The sequence below is a fragment of the Candoia aspera genome, chromosome 13, assembly GCF_035149785.1.
Source record: "Candoia aspera isolate rCanAsp1 chromosome 13, rCanAsp1.hap2, whole genome shotgun sequence".
Taxonomy (NCBI): Eukaryota; Metazoa; Chordata; class Lepidosauria; order Squamata; family Boidae; genus Candoia; species Candoia aspera.
The window spans coordinates 10,722,233-10,743,429 of record NC_086165.1 but is presented as its reverse complement, the minus strand read 5'-3'; the positions used below and the strand labels follow the sequence as shown (position 1 = coordinate 10,743,429).

At 43.1% G+C, this 21,197-nt stretch overlaps 1 protein-coding gene across 1 annotated transcript; it reads right to left on the bottom strand.

Moving 5' to 3' along the window:
* Positions 1-870: 870 nt before the first annotated feature.
* WHAMM (WASP homolog associated with actin, golgi membranes and microtubules) lies at positions 871-19,655 on the bottom strand. The gene is made up of 10 exons (XM_063313930.1): positions 18,738-19,655; positions 14,957-15,130; positions 14,130-14,280; positions 11,948-12,117; positions 9,944-10,109; positions 7,916-8,103; positions 6,567-6,653; positions 5,549-5,644; positions 4,385-4,826; positions 871-3,235 (listed from the first exon to the last, which is right to left on the bottom strand). The coding sequence occupies exons 1-10, from the start codon at positions 19,314-19,316 to the stop codon at positions 2,937-2,939; spliced, it is 2,352 nt and encodes a 783-aa protein (XP_063170000.1). The 5' UTR covers positions 19,317-19,655; the 3' UTR covers positions 871-2,936.
* Positions 19,656-21,197: the final 1,542 nt, after the last annotated feature.

Here is a 21,197-nt window from a genome sequence, read left to right as displayed (position 1 = left end):
AACCCGAGGAAGTGGACAGGATCCTTTGGACTATAAATGCTACCACGTGCCAATTAGATCCATGCCCCTCCTGGCCGGTGAAAGCAGCACGGGAGGTAACGTGGCCGGGTCCAGGCAATGGTAAACACATCCTTGAGAGAGGGGGTGTTCCCAGCAGCCTTTAAGGAAGCGCTGGTGTGCCCCCTCCTCAAGAAACCGTCGCTGGACCCTACTATACTGGACAATTTTCGCCCAGTCTCCCACCTCCCCTTTTTGGGGAAGGTGGTTGAGAAAGTGGTCGCTAGGAAACAGCTAAAGACCTGGTTCTGTAATTATGCCTGGGGCGGGAGGGAGAGTAGCCATTTTTGGGGATGGTTAGTTTCTTAGAAGGACCCAGTTCTGCCTGCAAATCATAAAGAACTTTTAACCATCAAGGTTTTTATTATATTTATTCTATCTGTATTATAGGGCTTTATAGTTTTATATTTTTATCTATCTTTTATTGTAAACCGCCCAGAGTCCCTTTTGGGAGATGGGTGGTGATAAATTTGATTAATAAATTAAATAAATAAATAAATAAATAAATAAACTTCTTCATTATGAATGGGAAAAAAGTGTACATTGGTTCCTGCAAAGATTTGAAAGGATTTTCTATCGAAGTTAACCTGAAAAGGTAAATATTTATTACAAAATAAATCCTTTAAAATTAACTTTAAGACCCATGTGAATTTTAGAAAGTGGTCAAAGAGAGTGCTGGTTCTTCCATTATTGCTGGGCCCATGTTTTTAGCATAAGAGATTGTGGGAGCTGGAGCTGAAGACCATCACAAGGGGTAGAGATTCAGTAGCCCCTGCTTTAGGTTAGAATACTTGATGGAGACAAAACAGACAAGTGTTGTAATGTTCTGTTGGAAAACGGTTAGTAAAAGTTTTACAACCATTGGCTTTTGGGATGCATTAGAAATACTGCTAATTTAAAAAGGATTAAGAATTCATTTTAAGCCTTCTGGTACAACTTAACACTGACATTGCAAACAGATGGAAAACCACAGATACTGGAGAAAAGTCTCAATACAATTAGTTTGGAACAGTCTGATGCAAATCAGGAATATATTTAACCAAATAGAAGAGATTTCATGCTTGGCACCCTGGACACGGTCAGAAAAAAATACACAGAAATGCAAAATATGGCAAAAGAGATGAGATATGCAATCTATTCTGACATGGACTGAAGTTGAAGTTCATTTTGGACGAGGCTCATTCAAGACTCTGGCCATTGCAGACAAAGGATACATTAAATAATACATGATTTCTTATCTTAGCCAATATTCCTAGTGGGCAGGATGGCTGTGAAGGTAGTGAAGATGGAATCTGGTAAATGCAACAAGCATGATGCAAACAGGACCCTGTTCCTTCACTGAGGCAACCAAGCATGATGTACAGACACTCCCAGTCCAGGATGCCTTGCTCTCAACAACCCAAGATGGTCCTGGGCCTTGATTACACTCATTCCATATTGATGGGAACTTGACTTTTTTTTAAGCTGCCATTGTCAAAGGATGGAAGGAGATGAATAATCTGGCCAGTGCTGTTTGAGGGCTATTCCTTCAGCTGAGGTCCCCATCTACCAAACAAAGCTAGCTTGCAGAGGCAAAATTATCCTGGAAAAGGGAAGCACACTGTGGATTGGCAATTCTTCATAGTCAGTTGATGATGGAGCTGTTAAAACAAGCAGGAGTGCCCAGCATTTTTAAAAATTAGCAGCCCTCTCTTGAAGTCATAAGCTCTACCCTTCCTACGTAAGTACTTCAGATATTTTTTTCACACCTCCTTGTGGTTTTAACCACTGGTCCTGGTCTCTGGAGTAATAAATAAGGCCATTCCCTCTTCTATATGACCACCCCTCAGGTGTCATGTCTCTCCTCATTTGTCTCTCTCTGCAGCTAAACATATCCCAGTCCTTTAACTATTCCTCATGGGGCTTGATTTCCAGACTCCTCCTCATCAATGACAGAACTCCTCTGATTTTATTCCAATTTGTCACTGTCCTTTTTGTACCACATCCAGAACTAGACACAGTATTCCAAGTGGGGTCTGGCCAAGGCAGAATAGAGTAGAACTATTATTTTTCATGATCTGGACTCTATGCTGAGACAAATGAGCATTTGTCCTTTTTAACAGATGCATCACGCTGCTGGCTCATGTTGACCTTGTAGTTGACAAAGACACCAGATCCCCTCCACCAGCTCAGGTCTCCCTTGGCTTGGCAGTGTTGAAAGAAGCCATTTCCGCTTAAACCAAAACCTTTCTAGTCAGCAAATATTCGGTGTAACCGGGACCATATTTTCACAGGACAAGGTATTCAAAGAGCTCACCTTTCACTGGTATGAGAATACTCAAAAAGTTTTTACAAATGTATCCCATGGAGATGATTTCCCTCTGTTCCTATGCACCTGAGTAGTAGTTTCCAAGGAGTAATTCATTTTCCTAGGACAATCTTAACCATGGTTTTGGAACAGGCTTAATCAAATGAATAGTGTTTCCATACAGTAACGTGAGTTTGGGATGGAGTCAAGAGGGCTTTTTAAAGCTCTGAAACATTGTCACTACACTTCGATTCCCTAAGGGGTGCTGGTTCCCTTGCAAAAAAGAAAGAAAAAGTGCAAACTTCAGAGCGTAAAGCTCGGTGTCAGTAAAGGACTTGTCCCAAATTCACTTGACAGCTTGGACATTTCTGACATTGATCAAGGAACATTTCCCACACTTCCTCAGCTGCCCCAGAACTCCAAGGAGCTGCTGAGGATTCTGGGATGCCTGATTCATGCAGGACATTAGCCAACCTGTGGGCCCCAGACCACGCTTCCTGTTCAGCACTCCTTTGCGGTTAGCTGTCTTCTCACCAAAGAATCCCTCACGAGCTTCTGAGGGGCTCCTAAATGCAACCAGCCAACCATTCCATTAACTGTTCCATTCCTCGCTGTTGAACTCGCCATTTTCATCATCATCTGAATCAGCTGACACATTCTTAATTCTCTGGATGGCTGCCTTGATGCTTTGCTCCAGCTCACTGCCAGAACCCCTCGCAATGTCTGCCTTGGGCTCTTGATTGACTTTCCTCAGTTTAACACCCTGCCTAATGGCAGCGAGAATGCTGTCATTGAGAGAGTTGCCAGTGGGAGGTGCCTGGTGGGTCAGGTCCACTTTGCGGAGGAGGATTTCGCCACGCTTGAGGGAAGCCAAGACCTCATCCATGGTCCCTGTGGTGGAACAAGTTACAACAATGTCATCCTTGGACAAAAGGATTCCAAGGAGAAGGCTGCCTAATGCAACCTTATGTTGACTTACAGACCTGGTTTTGACAAAAACAGAGCTGCCTACTGGTTTATAATTGTCCAGATGTAGGTGTTCTGTTTTATTTATTTTACGGCCAATTATTGTGGAATAATTTTTAATGCTAGTTTCTTTTGATGCTGTTTTTATTGTATGCCTCCCAGAGTCACATTCATGAGATGGGTGGCTATATAAATGTGATGAATGAATGAATGAATGAATGAATGAATGAATGAATGAAATCCCAAAGGACTCTGGGCAGCATGCAACATCAAACAAACAACTCTCCCCCTAATAATATGTAAATAGCTGAATCAGAACAATTTAAAAAACAATAACCAGAGAAAGCAAAGATAAAGCCCTAAATAGGTACTCACAATCAGTCAGGACCAAAAAACACACTGAAATAAAATGGTTTAACCTGTTTAGAGAATTGCAGTAAGGAGGGTCCTGCACATACTTCTGGGGGAAGAGTGGCAGCAAGGTGGGGGCTATTACAGAAAAGGCCCCCTTTTCTGTAATATCACAGAGATTTTATTTCCTTCAGAAAAAAATAATGCAAAAACTTCTTAGTGACCCAAGAAAATGTCTTCTTCCCAGCTCTTCAGCATGCACTCCGGTTTCCAGAGGCCTTGATCAAAATGTCCTCTGTATTCCTTTTCATCAGGGGGTGGAGGCGCAAGAATGACAGAAAAAGGGATGAACTCTGCACAAGGACTGTAGCCCGTAATAGAGATCATACCTAATATGCGAAGAGGTTCAGTCTCTAAATAGGGCTGGGAAAAACCTCTGCCAGTCAAGGTTGACCATTTAGGTGAACATCGTAGGCAGAAGAAGGCACTGTGTTATCTTCCGATGCAGTGGCTTCAACTGGACCTTTGAATGTAATTTGCTATGCAATAAAAGATGTTGGATCTGCAGCATTTCTAACGTTTCATTGTCTTTCAATGGAGACTTCTTGGGCAAGTTTTTCTGATACTATTTTGTAGAAGGTAATATCCCCCGATGTTACTACAAGTATGTGGTATAAATGGAAATACTGTGCCCAGGAAGAAAAAAGTACCTCATCTCTTTACCTGTGTAATTCTTGGTTGGGCATCTGGATGCAGGGTCTGCTTTCTCCAGGGAGGTACTTCCTTTAGGAGAGCCTTCACACACAAGAGGCTGTGATGTATCTTTGGCTCCTGTGCTTTTTAAGCAAATAGTTTGGACACTTGATGGTGGGGGCGGGGGCGGGGGCGGAGGCACGGGTAGTGGTGCCCCCTCACCTTCCTTGGGAGGCTCCAGGCCACGTGGTGGTACAAAAATCTGGATGGGAACATCTCTGGAAGGCTTCTGACATGGTGCTTTGGAAGTTCTGACTTTTGCTGGATGCATGTTCCTGGACTGCTTAGCAGTTGGCCCCTTGCTTATTGACCCAGCTTGGGGGGAAACTGCTGGAGCTCGTCGTGGTCCAGCCTGCTTGGAGTTGACAGGCTGGAACCGGGAAGTCTTCAGCACAAACTGAGCAGGACATTTCTGCAAGGTTGAGAAGGCATCAGATTTGAAAACTGCCCATGACCAGCAGCCCCATTTGAAAACAGCAGATGAGCTGACTGCATTAATCCACTGTGGCCATCAAACCCTTAGACATGTTTTACATACCCCATGAGGTCTTCACATAACATGCTTAGGCAGCTCAGTGAAAGGCCCAACAGTTTCATCTGCTCAACAAGCGAAGCTGGATGAATGTTAACCTTGGGGAGGTTTCTCTCTGGCTTAGCATGTTCTTCCAGCTCAGCCCTATCTGGTTAGTTTATGATTTGATGGATTTGACTGTAAACTAGGTGGAGCTTCAATCTGCTCTAGCAAGTCTCTATTTTGATTTATATCCAGAGGGCTTGACAACAACCCAGCAGCAACTAGCAAAAACCTCATTTTCCCCCACCACTGTTAAAGCAGCAGTGTCTGTGCAGACAGATGAGCTTCATCATTTTCCATGCCACCTCCATGATGCCACTTCCATTCTAATACTCTACTTCCTATGTCACAGAAGCATAGTTGTGTCAAGGTGACACTGATTAAATTCTGTGCAAAACGATACCATTCTTGTGGTTCCTAAATCCAGAGTTATCTCTCATGGTTGATGTTGCTCTTGCTGCTGACCACTGCAGACCACTAATAATCAGTCCCTGTTTCTTTCTTCAAAAGCAAAAGATTCTGTTCAGGTGCTGAGGAACAAGATAAATTGTGATACTTGCCTCCTTGAAAGTTTTTAGCCTCTCCAGAGTTTTCTGCCGCTCCTCCTTTATCCAAGCATTTTTCTTTTTCTCATCTTCTTTTCTCTTCTCTCTTTTCTGCAGTTTGAATGACAACCCTTAATGCACATATATAGGACTCTGTTCCCAATACAACTAAGTTGCCTCTAACTTGCACTGCTAAATGGGGTCTAGTAACAGATTGCCTAAAATTATGCAATGGGGAAAAATGAATGGAATGGAATGGAATATCATTGTGCAGCACTTTTTGATCTCGAAAAACTTCTTTGGAGTATGTAGGAATGCAAATACAGGCCCTGAGTGCCACACCTTAAAGCAGCTGTGGAAGGCAGATGTGCAATCCCAGGAAAAGTTGCAGGTGCTTTATGGAGTTGCAGATGGGTGCTATATTTGTGCTTTTGCATTCTCTGAAGCATTTTTTTGGAACAAGTTCTGCCCAGCCCTAGAATTTACATAGAGTTAACTATGAGCCTACGTAAATATCTCTTTCCTTAACAGTTGGATACCTTGTTTAGATTCTCATTTACTGGTCTGGGCCATAAATGAATTTTATTATGATGATTGTTGTTGTTAGAATCCCCCATGAGATTCATACACTCATAAGCAATCCCAATGTTTATTTGCTTGGGGTAAACCAAAGTGAGCACAATGAAGCTTACTTACAAATAGACACAAAGTAAAATTGTATTATGAACTCCAAATTCCATGAAACTGAAAGTCTACAGCTTAGAGCAACATATGCAAATGGGGCCAATGTGTACCCCATCAATTTGCAGGGTGTCACAGCTCCCAACCAATGGATACCTTTCTGGTTTTGAAACAGCAGCAGCCATCCTCTATTATGAGGGCCAGAACTTCCTTTAAAATAAACTCAGATTCTGGGAATGAAGAACAACTCTGCATATTTACTGCTTTTTTGCACAGAATTGACCCATCCATACCCCTGCTATAACTCCAGCTGAAACAATGCTCTCCCCACCTTCCATTTCTTAATACATACGATCTGGATGCTGTGATGCTGTAGGAAGTAGCGTGTGCTCTCTTGTGCCTGCTGGAGCCTAAGATGCCGGCTCTCTTCACATTGATCCTAAGAGGAAAGAAACTAGTGCAAAAATCCCACTAGCCCAAATCTGAACATTCAGGCAAAAATTAATCCCATCAAATCAGAACGTTGGGTTTGTAGTTTTTCAACTTTCTACTTGCCCAGAACCTTCGAAAAAACAACTCAAGCCCCCATGCAAAGGGTTGTGGGAAAGGTACATAACTTAGCATCATTTGTAGACAAAGTTGTTCTAGGCCTAAGACCTACCATCTCCAGGTAGGGCTGAGAAAGGTCCCTGTCTGCAACTCTGGAGCATTCCTCCCAACTGATGATAAGGAGGAGCTAGGTGGGCCATCCTTATCTTCAAATAAAACTTCTATCGAAGAACTCCTAATGGCCACTCCCAACCAAGAGAATCAGATTCTCACTGATTCTCATTAGTCAAATCTATTGCATGGGAAAAGGGGTTGGGTTACAGATGCTTGCTAACTGGTTATGTATATTTTAGCCCCAGTTTATCAGTGAGAACATTAACACAGGGTCTCCTTGATGCCTTTGATCCTCTCTCCTGACACAAGGGAGACATTGTTTCCCCTTTGCTTAATAAGAAGGAATAAGTCTGTTCTGGCCCACAAAACTGCAATTCCCAGGTTGAAAGAATTCCAACAAGCCTTCTTTTGCAGAACATACTACAGTTCTACAAATTCCATGCTAAAGGAAACAAAATTTCTGCCTGGATACCTAAGCCTCTATTTTTTGTGTGTGTGTTTTTTAATGCATGGATCTTTGTCCTGGTGTTTAATTTACACACATTAAAAAAAACAACACAGGAGCTGCAGGGTCTGAAACCTTGGAGTTATGAACCACAGGGATCCTAATTCAGCTATCCTGTTTCCAAGGCAGCCTATGATCCTCCAAATCTTACTGAACTTTGGTTCCCAGGATCTTTCCTTAATGACAGTGCTGGATGAGTGTGCCAGGAGTTGCAGTTCAGCAACTTCTCAAGGGGCACAAATTCCCAATGTATGGTTTAGAGACGTTAGGTCTAGGGCAGCGCTTCTCAACTTCAGCCGTTTTAAGATGTGTGGACTTCAACTCCCAGAATACCCCACCCAGAATACTCCAGCCCTATCTTAAAATGGCTAAGGTTGAGCAACACTGGTCTAGGAGATGCTGTCTTCCCATGGGGGGAAAAGCCACAGCACAGGGTTAATCTTAAATTCTGTTTTTTCAAGAAGAATGCAGAAGTGTCCAGGATCCAACAGATTTGCTACCTTCATCAAGGCTCCCCTTTCTGGACTAGTTACCTTCTTGTTCCTGAGATAAGCTCTCCTGGAGCAGATAATCCCCCGTTTTTTCTCCAGCTGCTGGGTCTTCTGCCTGAGCTGGGCTACTTCAGAGGAAGATGCACAGATTTCTTCCAGGGTCTGATCCATAGCTTCTAACTCATCAGAGTTTTCACACGTGTCATAATAAATCACTTCATCCTGAATCTCTAAAGAAGGGGTGAGGGTTTTGTTAAGTAAAATAGGCAGCACTCCTCTCCCAAGCCTTCCAGTTTTATTGCTTTGCTAGAAAATTCAGGCATTTACTGATACTGGCAGTTCTCTCACTCTTGCAGAAACAGCAGCTGAAGACCTGGAGTAGCAAATATGCTGAACAACCAGAAGTCTTTAAGACCCACTAGTACAGTATCTAGTGTCTAATGGATCAATACGAGGAGTAATGACTGATTTTTTCATATGCATGCACTATCAGTGGGGATAGTGGCATCTGCAAGGGGCAAGCACAATGTTGATATATTTACAAAAGAGGCGGGGCTTGCATTGTGACACTCCTTCCCCATCTTGCCTATTTCAGCCTCCCCGGTACACGCTGCTGGAGGAAGATATTTCTATTTTGTTTGTTTTCAGATTACAATGTTCTGATTGTATTAATAGTACCTGGGGAATTAGCTAATGCAGTGCTTTGGGGCTGGGCTATAATTAACAGATTGCAAAATTAAAAACCTCCTCTTTTTCTGTAGTTTCTTTACTATGAATTTTTTTAGAATTCTTTCGACATGGAGTGGTCAGATTTAAATGGTTGGTTCTACGGATACTACCTAGTTTTTTCCTGGCACTTCGTATTGTGGCATGGCTTCTACTGAAGGAAAAACTGAAAGTAGATCCAAATCAAAGATAACCAAGACTGTTTTAGCGAAGGAATTTTGAGAAGGAGATACTTTTGAAGACAAAGCAGACTGGGAAGGCTTTGTTAAAGTCCATGTAAGGTAAATGGAAAGGGAATGAATGTATAAGTTTACTCTTGCATTTAATTCCTACCTTTCTTCTGAGAGCCCAAGCAGCCTACATGGGGCTCTCCCCTTATTCAGCCCCACAACAACCACCCTGTGAGGTAGGCTGGGCTAAGAATCACTGACCTAAAGTTCCTCAGTGACTTTCCATGGCTGAGAAGGGAACCTGAATCTCCTGGTCCAAATCTAGCTCCTTGACCTTAACCATTATACTACACAAGGGGCGGTGGGGGTGGGGGTGGAGGTGGGAAGAGGCTGGATGAATTAATTCAGAAAACAGATAAATATCTACCAGAAAAAAATTAATGACTCTGTTAAAAATTCTGAAATGGCACTATAGAAACTCATGATATAAGACAGATTCATAATGAATGTCGCAATATTCGAAATGTAGATAAAGGAAAAACAGTGTTGTTGTTGTTGTTAAGTGTTGTTGTTATTTATTAAACTTATATCACTGCCCATCTCCCCCTTATAACACAGAACAACCAAAACGTGAAGCTGATATGGTCAAAACTGAAAATTGTATTTTGAAAATGAAATATCTAGAAAGATTTAGAGAAACCACAAGGCGCTTTTTTCAGAATTAAAACAAGATGGGAACGACTTCCCTGCAGCCTGCTTGGTGAGAAAAGGAAGAATATATAAAATTAGATGCTTACCCTGACCTAAATTATTTTCCAGTCCTTACTAGGGACCTAACAATCTGCCTGTTCCACTCCGTTTAGCATTATTTTATTCCTAAGGACAAGTTTATTAATCCTATTTCTGTATCAGTTTTCAATTTTAAAACATCTCCGCGTGAAATGTATACTTATTATAGGTGTGCATCAAAATTTTTACCCATTTTCCAGTGCAATTTTCTCTGACATGTTTTTTGCAAGCTTTCCCCCCCAGTGAATACTTTTATTGCATTGCAGAACTTGGAGAAAGGCAGCAATGGAAGAGTCCTCCTGTTTTAGTTGAATGCCAACAAGAAATAGCCTGGTTCAGATTAAAATGCAAAACAAAAGAAATTCATCCTGTCTCCAGTCCTCACCTTTTATTTGCCTCCTCAAAGTCTCCAGCTGTGCAACCAACAACATTTCTTCATTCTTCAGTATTTCAAACTGTACCTCATACAGCTCCAACTGGGTTTCATAATATTCTAGTTCCAGCTTTTCCACTTGAGCCACATCGTTTTTCTGCTCGCCGAGTGTCTCCATCTTTGGAATTCCCAAACAAAACAAGAAGCATCATTAGGGCCACAAAGGTTACATGCAAAATGAGGCATTGGAGGGGGGAAGATGGTCGAGACAGTGATTGTCGTGAGCACTGATGGCGAGCAGGAGGGGGCCTCTATCCGGGGGGGAAAACGCATGCGTAGTAGTGAGGAGTTGAGCAGCCATTCAAAGAGACACAGAACAGACCCACCTTGACTTTTGCGGTTTATCTGTCTGGTTTTTTCCCACGCTTCTTCAGTTTGTTAGGATTTTCTGTCTAATGTAGCAGTAATAAAGCACTAGAGACCTATTCTTTGTCTCAGCGTGGTTCCTGGCTGTTAGGACAGTGATGGTGGACAACTTTGCAGCACTCTAGAAGAAGAAGTAGGATTATCTGGATCCTTTTCAGTCAGGATTCAGGCCCAGGTATGGGACAGAGGTGTGATGGAATGTGAGAGTGACCTTGGAAGACGGGGTGAAGAGATGCCCCCTAGCGGATGATGAGATAAAACAGAAAGGAGCCTAGGGCGGGTCCTTCTTAAGTTTCTTTCTCTGGCTGTTACTCTGTTGCAAGCTCCTTTCTCTTTTATCTGATCATTCCCTAGGTGGCGTCTCTTCTCCACATCTTCCAAGGTCACCCTCATATTCCATTCACAAGAGGTGGCTTTGGGCGCTCTCCTAGATGACATTGTTGGGACCTGGATGGGGGTAGTGCACTTCTTCTGGTCCTTTTAGACCTCCTGATGGCTTTTGATTCCATCAACCATAGTATCTTGCTGGAATGCCTATGGGGTTAGGGATTTATAATGGTTCTGCTCCTTCCTCAGGATCAGCTTCAGATGTGGGGGGGAGGGGGGGAAGAGAAGCTGGCCTGGTAACACCTGAAATGTGGAGTCTACAGGTGTTGGATTTCTCTCCCCTCCTTTTTAACACCTGTATGAAACTGCTGGGGGAGGTTATCTGACAGTTTGGCGTGCTTATCATCAGTATGCTGATGACATTCAAATTTATATCACCCTTTCAGGTTGTGGGAGAGGTGCTCTGAAGTAGTCTCCTGGTGGAAATCAGGTTGGCCTTCTCCTTGTTGGGTTTCCAGAAGACATTCTTTTTATTTGTCAATAAATCCCAAGAAATTTCAAAAAAGGTGGCAAGATATTAATCAATCATGAATGCAGTAAGGAAACTTTGAGTATAATTAAGCTCAGTTATATTGTCCCGAGAGCCAGTTTGGTGTAGTGGCTAAGGCACCAGGCTAGAAACCTGGGAGACAGTGAGTTCTAGTCCTGCCTTGGGCACAGAGCCAGCTGGGTAACCTTCAGCCAGACACTCTCTCTCAGCCCTAGGAAGGAGGCAATGGCAAACCACTTCCGAAAATCGTGCCAAAAATCCTGTAAGGACTTGTCCAGGCAGCCTCCAAGAATCGGACACGATTGAACACATTAAAAAAAAATTGTCCCAGATTTACTTTTCTAATATTTTACTTCACAGGTTGTTGATGTTTTATATTGTATTTTGGTCTATGACCATAAATAAATAAATCTGAATGTATATGCAGGGAGTCCTCTATACTCAGGAGAGCATTTGAGTATGCTCTCTTCCCCTGCAATCAACTTTAGCCCAGCAAAAATTTCATCATGATGTTCTTCTGCCAATTTTTTCTCAGTTTTAACACTACTATAGCAAGTGAACCCTCATGCATGCACGCACGCATGCACGCGCTCTCTCTCTCACACACACACACACAGACACACACACACACAAAGCCTCTTGGATATGTAGGTCAGAGCATGGATGAATGATGAACTTGGCTGAGGGGCGGCGGGTAGGAGAAATGTCCTTACTTGCTTTCTGATATCAGCTCTTTTGTGCTTCAGGCACAATTCCCTGGCTCTCATATGCTGAAGGGTTTCTTTTGCTAGCAGATACTTTAAGTTTTCTAATCTTGGAGAAGCTGACGCCCAGGCAGCTTGGCCAAATCGCTTTTGATCTTGCTCCATCTGTTTGTGCATTGCTGGTGAACAAGTAAGAAACAAACCAAAGTTCAAGTAATTCTTGGGGTGGCTAAGAAGGGTCTTGCACTTCCTCCTCCGGAAAAAGGAAAGAATGTTTGAGGTATATAAAATGTAAAAGAGTATAGCCTGGTAACTCTAAATTTGAGTTTATTTTAGAACATTTTAAACTTTTATTATGAATGGAGTTAGGAACTGCTGAGGAATGCAGTTGTCCTTAGTTGTTGCTAAGGAATGGAGCATCTCTTGACTTTATTTAGGAGAAAGTAGCAAACAGATTCAAAAAGCACTAATTTTCCATATTTGTTTTCTAGGCCTTCCCATCTCTACCTACATCAGCCTTCTCCAAACATTTGTCCTCCAGATGTGCGGACCTTTAACTCCAGCCCACAGAGCCATTGTATGAGGATTCTGGGAGGGTGATTCCAAGACATCCAGAGAACTTCTGGCCCTGGAAGTCCAATTTACATAAACTTCTGGGAAAAAGGTAAAAACATAACATACAAGTTCATGTGTCCAAATTCTTAGCTTAGACTTTTTTTTTTACCCCTGGGCAGCCCCTGACTTATCAGGTCAGTCACAAAATGTAACATGGCACAAGTCCAAAATGAGCTGACCCATTACATAGGGTGGTTTTTGTTTGTTTATATGCTGTGCCCCCAAATTAAAAATACTTCAAAACATAATATATCCGTGAAGCCCTTTGAACAGTTAAAATCCACTACTAAATACTCAGAATATGAACACCCAATACGCACGTTTTCAATTGGGCCATTCACACCTTAGACCCTTTTTTGTTGTAGTACATGCTATGTAGAAGTAACAAAATGATCTTTTGCCCTTCCTCATTTCTAACAGGGGACAAAATTCTCCCAAGTAAACCTGACAAACTGGACTTGCCATCAAAGCATGCCTTTCACAACTGTGTTCCTGAATCAGATCTGTCTGTCTCCTGTAAATACTCTAAAACAAGAGTGCTGCATTTGTCTGCCTGGCAGGCTGCAAACTTTTCAAGGCAAAAGATACATTTGATTAAATATTTAAATATTTAATATGATTGCTCCCCAATCTGTAGATAGATGATAGATAGATAGATAGATAGATAGATAGATAGATAGATAGATAGATAGATAGATAGATGGATGATAGACAGATGATAGGTAGATATATAGATACTGTAGATAGATAGATAGGATAGATAGATGATAGACAGATGATAGATAGATAGATAGATAGATAGATAGATAGATAGATGACAGACAGATGATAGACAGATGATAGGTAGATAGATAGATACTGTAGATAGATAGATAGGATAGATAGATGATCAATAGATAGATGATAGAGATAGATAGATAGATAGATAGATACTGTAGATAGATGATACTGTAGATAGATGATAGATGGATGGCAGATGATAGACAGACAGACAGACAGATGATAGATAGCTACTGTAGATAGATAGACAGACAGACACACAGCTCACTGAAGTGACTAGGCAGTGTACAAGGTTTAAAACCAAAACAAAGCTCAATTTATACAACTCAAAATACAGGATGAAACATCTTATGCTAAATGACAAACAACTGAAAATATTTAAGAAGGAATAATTAATGATTTGGAAATATAGGATGATAGAAACGAACAGTGATTATATTAAACGAAGGACACAAGCTAGCTCACAATGGGTTCTGCATAATTAACAAAAGATAATAATGAAATAATATTTTATAAAAGATTTAAAATATGCTCTAGTTTTGGAATTTGGAGCTTTTGTTTGGAATCTCGCATCTTGTTGGCTTTACAGGGAACATTATACCAGCTTACATCTTTATATTTCTCACATTAAAGATTATAAACCAGAAGCAAATTCTGAAAGGCAGAAATGTAGGGACCACACTCAGCCTTGGACTTCAGGTTGTGTCTACTGCTACTACCTTGGCCCACTACTGCCATCATGGCAACCACTTCAGATTTCCTCAGTGAAAGTCTGTTTTGTTTGTTTCTTGCTCACCTGCAAGTGCAGTCACAGTTTCCTTGAAGTAGCCAACCGTGATGTTTTGAATGGAGCTCACAGTTTCCTCAGCCCGATCTGTCCACTCCTTGGCCTCTTTCTGCAAAGCGTCTACCCTTTTGGGGCCAAGCCGGTCAGCTTGCAAGGATTTCTGCAAAGACAGCCATTTTAACATCTCCGTTCAAACTGGTGCTCAAGATTGCACTGAGGAGAACTGGATTCATCTATTAATGCAGCTCTGCTCCTCACTGTGCAAAGGGGAACAGGTTTCAAGCTTGAGAGGTCTATTCAGGTTCTCACGGTCCATAAATTGCAGCTGAGTAGTTTACCCAATGAAGCAGTGGTCATACTGTTTGGAGTGAACATGAGTAGCCCATATGTTGGTCTTCAAGAAACAAAATTTAGCTTTCTCACACACAAATGAGCTTGTTCCCACGAGATTTCTAACTCCATCAGCAGAGGGTGAGTTAGTGCATGGTGGGAACTCCAGAAATTAATCTCCAGGGGAATTATTGTTCAGCAAAACATGGAGGGCCATAGACTGCCTACCCCAGACTAAACTTTAATTTGGTGCAGATATGTCTTAACCCTAACCCCAGTTCTTTCCCCACACCCACCTTTCATTTTTAATCTTCTTGCCTGATGAAGAAACTCAGCAACTCAAAAGCAGGACAGCCAGACGAAAAAGTGATTTAAAAGTTCCTGCACTATTATGTGTTACAAAAGAGGGAAATTCTGGAGGGATATTTTATATAAAAAGCTACAACTGCTGAAATCTGTACACCCTTAAGACTTGGAATTTTGAAAGAGGAGAAAGAGAAACCTACCAGAATCTCAAGTCTGTATAACGTGGCCAGTTCTCGCATGTCTCGGAATGGTAACAATAAATATTGATAGAATTCAGTTGCCACAGTAACCAGCTCCCAATAAGCTTCATCTTCCGCCTTGTACAGCTCCATTAAATCTACCATCTTATCAGCATCTTTGTGCTTGTGGAGAACCTACCAAAATAATAAAGTTTGAGAAGTAACAAGCAGTTGCACTCTTTGCAACAGAGGCTGGATAGTGGCAGGGAATGGGTTTTTTAAAATACTATTTCTGAATGCATTAATTGCTCTATAGCATCTTTTTCCAACCTGGTGCCTTCCAAATGAGTTGGACTACAACAACCATCATTCACCAGTTGGCACAGTTACTGCTCATGTCAGATAATGTATGGAATAGAAGTTTTAGCACCCTGGTGGAGTTGATTTCCTGGTCTGGTCTACCTAGTGGGGCTGGCACAAGGTTTAAGTTTCAGTTTTTATAGAAGTGAAAACGGCAGTGGTGTCTGAAAGTCAACTCTTAACATTCCAGGAATGAATAACTTTATTGATTAGTCAAATGACCATATCAGAACATTCCAGGACAAAGGGGTCACACAGTTAGACACAAGAATCCATGACCACAGAATGGTTTACATCCAGCAAGAAAGAAGGGCTATTGATGAACTCATCACAATTCTGATTTTTTTCCATCACAGTGCAACGCTCATCCAGTGGTGGACTGACACAGATGTGCAGAAGACGCTTTCAACCAAAGAAGCTTAAGTTCTACAAATATGGACATTTCTCAGAAAAGTGAAAGCTCCCAACTAATGGGGGACAGAGCAACTCAGAACAGGCCCAGCAACTGTTTCTCATGCTCAATTGGAATTGAGGTGGTAAGGAACCTGAGCAGTCTATTTCCCATGCTGCACATGGTATCTCTCTTGTTCTCTGCACAGGACACCAAATTCCAGGGGCTGTCCTATTTCCAACCAAACCTCAATGTTCAGCTTTTCTGTTTTATTTGTTAGAGTTATATTCCTGTGTGTGTGTGTGTGTGTGTGTGTGCGTGTGTGTTTTAAATGCTCCATAGAAAACTATGCCATAAAGGAGAAGATGGTGTACTCTGAAATGTTCCTCCTGCCATACTAACTTTTCACAGGCATGGAAAACTTATGGGGAGAAGATATTATAGCAACTTAAATAAAACTACACACAGAGTAAAGACAGCTTTCTCTCTCTCTCCCCCTTGCCCTGCCCCCAGGAATATAGCCTCATGTGATGGAAACTGGCAACCGATGCCAGACAGCTAAAAGAAAGACTCCTTTGACATAAGCAAGACGGGAGGTTTGCCAGCAAGGAACACTGAGAGAAGGGAGAGTCCACTGAGACTGTTGCTGGTTTATCAGGTTCCATGTTCAACAGCAGCAGATCACCAGGCACCAAGTTGCAGGTATGCTTGGGCATGTATGTCAAAATAGTACGTGAAAGCAATTCAGGTTGGAAGGCAACAAGGTTCTTTGGAGCTCACATCTTTTGCAAAAACCATGTGGCTCTTCTACGGAGTTCCAGATGGGGCTACATGAACACCCCACAGCCTCCAGAGCACTTTGTGCCTTCAGATCCAAAGCACCGCCCAGCCCCATTTTTTTCCACGTGCCATATTAAATCATGGTTTCTTTTAACCATGACTTGCTGAACACGTTGTAGTCTCCCATCTAGAGCCAAGCCATCAGTTGTATTTTTCAAACCACAATGATCAGCTCTGTACAACATTGTTAGTCTAAACTAAATAAGCCATTTAGATGAGTGGGAGGCCACTGTGGCCAGGAGGGCCTTTGCATAGGTTCATTTTTGCCAGTTCTGCCCTTTTCTCAACCAGGAGGCCCTTCAGATGGTTACTCAACCCTTGCCTACCATGTGACAGGACTACTGCAATGCGCTCTACCTGGGGCTGCCCTTGAAGACCATCCAGAAGCTACAGGTGGTTCAAAATGAGGCTGTGTGGGCAGTAACAGGCACTCCTCATTATGCCCATGTGTTGCTGTTGCTACGTGAGCTGCATTGGTTGGTTTCTGTGTGCAATTCAAGGTGCTGGTCATCACTGATTAAGCTCTTCCTGGCATAGGCCCTGGTTGTCTGCAGGGCCACCTGTCCCCAATCACTCCTGCCCACCCCATAGGTTCAGGCAAAGTGGGCACACTCCAGGTTCCTTCCCTCAGTTAAATCTTGTCATCCTTTGGGACCAAGGAAGTCTGCCTTCTCTGTTACTCTGTCTGGAATAGCATCCCCCTGAGATATCTATGGTGCTCCATCTCCTAAGGTTCCCAAAGGTCCTTAAACCTGGCTCTGTTCTCAGGCCTGGGATTAGTATGTTTGAGGTTAGTACATTTGTGGGTCGCCCTGTCATGCTTTTGACTGTTATGGTTGTTCTCTTGTCCAGGCTGTTACTTTTGTTACGCTTTTAACTGTTTTAATTGTATATTTGATACGTTGTGAGCCGTCCAGAGTCTTTTGGAGTGGAGGATCATAATGATCATGATAATGTGCACACCATCTTTCAGCCTGTGCTACTAGAGGCTGGTTTTGAGGATAAAAATGGAGAACCACGAGTGCTGCCTTGAACTCCTCGAAGAAGACAGGATATAAACCTAACCAGGGACAAATAAGTAAGATAAACAATGGGAACTTTCGCGGAAGAGGTTTTGGGAATCCAAGACATGTTTAATTTAACTTTAATTGAATTTAAATTTAAATCCATTAAAGACGGCACACTGAAAATTGTAGTTTGCAATCTCCAGGTTCCAGCCACAAGGGAAACAGAGAGAGGGCAATACTATCCTTCATGTCTGGGGCAGCAGAGCTCAGGCATTTGGCCTGAACTGGGAATGTGGCCTCCTTCTCTTTTGATCTTCAGGAAACAACCTCCAATGAAATGTTACTGTTCGAGGACCACCACCACACCCACACAAATCTTTGATCAGATTTGGTCGAGGTCAGGCAATCTGCTAATGCCTGCAGCCCTCCTCTCTTCCCAGATACTATGCCTGCCCCCCATGCATGGGAATACTGACTGAAGGTTAATGGGAATTAAAGTCAAAAGGAATCTGGAGGACTGCCCTTGAAGACCATCCAGAAGCTACAGCTGGTTCGAAATGAAGGGAGGCTGGGCTGTACCTACAGACTGTACCTACAGACTTTGATAGGGTTCACAGTCCTGTGGTTTCTTTGATTTAGCTTAGTGTCTGCTTTGTAAACACGGTTTATGGCTTATAGTAGTGCGTCTCAACCTTAGGAACTTTTAAGATGGGTGGACTTTAATTCCCACTTGCCAAATTCCTAAGGTTGAGAAACATTGCCTTAGAGCAAAGAAAGGGCAACCGTAGCACTCCAGAGGTTGCTTAACTGCAACTGCTGGCGCCTCTCACCATTACCCAATATTCCTAAGGATGCTGGGAGCTGTAGTTCACAGGTCAGGAAAAGACCTTACCATGCAGCTGAACCTGCACAGCCATCTCAGCTGGATTAGTTTCAGTGTTGGTTGCTTTAATGTAGTGTTTCTCAACCTTGGCAGCTTTAAGATATGTGGACTTCAACTCCCAGCATGCTGGCTGGGGAATTCTGGGAGTTGAAGTCCACATATCTTAAAGTTGCCAAGGTTGAGAAACACTGCTTTAGTAAGGAAATAAAGCACCCGAGAGCTGCTGATTGTAAGCCTTACGCCCTTTTTGCGCGTGCCTTTTGACGCGTTGTCAGGATTAACCCTATCTTCCCCCCCCACCCCCGTCCTTCTCCGCCGTACCCCTCTCAAGGTCTCCTTGGTCGCGCTCAGCCGCCCCTTGAGACTTTTCCTCCGGAACTCCTGCAAATTTTCAAAATACTCGTCCTCCTCGTCCTGGTCGTGGGCGAAGAGCGAGTCCAGGAGCGTCTTCCGCCCGCACACTTCCAAGGCCCAACCGAGGTAGGCTTCCAGGCGCCGGCACAGGGTCTCCAGCTCCGCCTCGCCCAAGACCGGGCAGCTGGGGAACAGCAGCGCCCAGAAGCCGCTGGGGCCGGCCAACGCGGGGGGCAGCGTGGGGAAGCAGGGCTCCAGCTGCTGGTTCAACGCCGCCAGCTGCCGATGGACGCCCAGCAAGGCCTGCGGAGAGTACAAGCCGGCCCAGCTCAGCCGCTGCTCGTCGCCAGCCTCCTCCTTCTCCTTCTCCCCGCCGGCTTGTTCTTGCAAAGTCCGGTTGTGACAAGTCACCGCGAACTTGCTCTCCACGGCGTTCCAAGCCACAAGGAAGCGCAGCTTGTGGGGCGGCTCGGGCTGGCCGAAAAGGTTTTCCTTGATGGCCACCCAACCCTCTAGGCTGTCCGGCTGCGCCTCCTCCGACTCCATGGCGGCCCCTGGAATGCGCTTAAGCCGGGGAGGAAAGGAAGGCGATTTTCCTGGCGCGCCCCGAGAACTTCAAAAGCGCCTCCTCGCCGCCGCAACGTTCTAAAACGCCCAGAAAACTCGCCTCCCTTTGAACGAAAGAGAAAGTGTCAGAGGGGAAAAAAAGCCTCGTTGTTGGCTTCCTTCTCTGACGTCGTGCGCGGCTTCCTGGACTCTCAGTTGGCTGCCAAGCTTCAAAGCGGGGGAGGGAAGCGAGCAGCCTCTGAGTTCGCAGGGATGCGCGATTCCGACTCTGGTCAACAAATCGCGGGATGTTCAGGGCTAGCCTTGGAGGTCTGCCCTTCAGGATGACTGCCAAGAAAGCCTGCGCAGTCATTCTCTCTCTCTGTCTCTCCCCACACCCCTTCTGCTATGATTTTAGGAGGAACAGGATTTCTAGGACCTCAGTGACAACTGAAGATGTTAAGAGCTTGAAAACAGAGATTTTTCTTTCTCTGCTATCAGTTGGTATGAAATGCTCAGCAACCTTTGGTTTCACTGGGTCCTGGATTGGATTTGGGAAGAATATGTCACCCACCCATAATTGCAAAGCCAATGCTGAATAAACCAGAAAGGAAACACATTTTGGTTTTAATGTGCTCACACTTCACATGTGCATACCCTGGATATAAAAATACTCATTTTGGATTTTGTTAATAATACCAAGCAGGGATTGTAGCTCCTCAAGGTTGGAAAATACCAATTCTTCCACTTCTAAACTGGGGGTCACCTAGACCAGGGTTTCTCAACCAGGGTTCTGTGGCACCCCAGGGTTCCATGGGAGGTCACTAGGGGTTCCCTGGGAGATCACAATTTATTCAAAAAATTATTTCAAATTTGGGCAACTTCACTTTCAAGAGGTAAGTTTCATTCTTTAGTTTAGGAACACTGTTAATGCACATTATACAGGCCTACCCATGAAACAAATATAATGATTTTGTAACTTCTGGCCTATATTTGAGCCTGAATGTGCAGGGGTTCCCCAAGGCCTGAAAAATATTTCAAGGGTTCCTCCAGGGTCAAAAGGTTGAGAAAGGCTGATCTAGAGGATTTTAAATATTGTCCCCCAAATGGTTTGTAACTTGTGAACAACACTAGTAACATAGCATAGAAAATAAGCAAACAATCGTATATTTTGAAAGCCCAATGGAATTATAGATAGTTTCACTCAGAGGTTTGTAATACTTTATATCCTCTCTGGGGAAGGATTGTGTTCGCTCAAGATCAGACACAGGAAGTGCTAGTTTGTATTAATATAACCAAAGAAAAAAAAGTGGATCTTTGCTAGTTGCCCACAGATTTTAGAGGAATATATATAATCAGTTACAATTTTCGAGGGAAGCCTGGGTCTGACATTTTGGTGAGCAGAATTCACAGAAATTTCCAAAACAGAGGGAATTAAGCTGCCTCAATAGTTGGGGCAGAGCGGGACAGGAGGGCAGGGGGGAATACAAGGATATAAACTGAGAAGAGAACCAAAAGGAAATTAAATACTGAAACTTTGGACCAGATTCTTTCCCCCAGTTTTGTTTGCAGCCTTACATTAAAGAAAATAAAGGATAACGACAAACTTTATTTATTGTTCTAACAATAAGAACAATAAATAAAGTTTGTCGTTATCCTTTATTTTCTTTAATGTAAGGCTGCAAATAGTCAATCTCCTAGCAGGAGCAAATATGCTTATGAATAATTTTGGTCCCACAGAGAGTGTTATTCCTCCAGTAAAGGACAGGCTTTTTAGAATCTGAAATATAGCCATTATATCCAAAAACTGTAAAAGCAAAAACAAAAGCAAAGCACAAGTGCAAAATACCTTAATGCTCCATGACATGTGTGATTGACTAT

Coding starts and splice junctions, on each gene's coding strand:
- WHAMM (XM_063313930.1), bottom strand. CDS start 19,316: ATGGAGTCGGAGGAGGCGCAGCCGGACAGCCTAGAGGGTTGGGTGGCC. Junction 12,118..14,129: donor AACTGTGACTGCACTTGCAG/GTGAGCAAGAAA, acceptor CTTGTTCACCAG/CAATGCACAAACAGATGGAG. Junction 6,654..7,915: donor CTTATCTCAGGAACAAGAAG/GTAACTAGTCCA, acceptor CTTTCCTCTTAG/GATCAATGTGAAGAGAGCCG.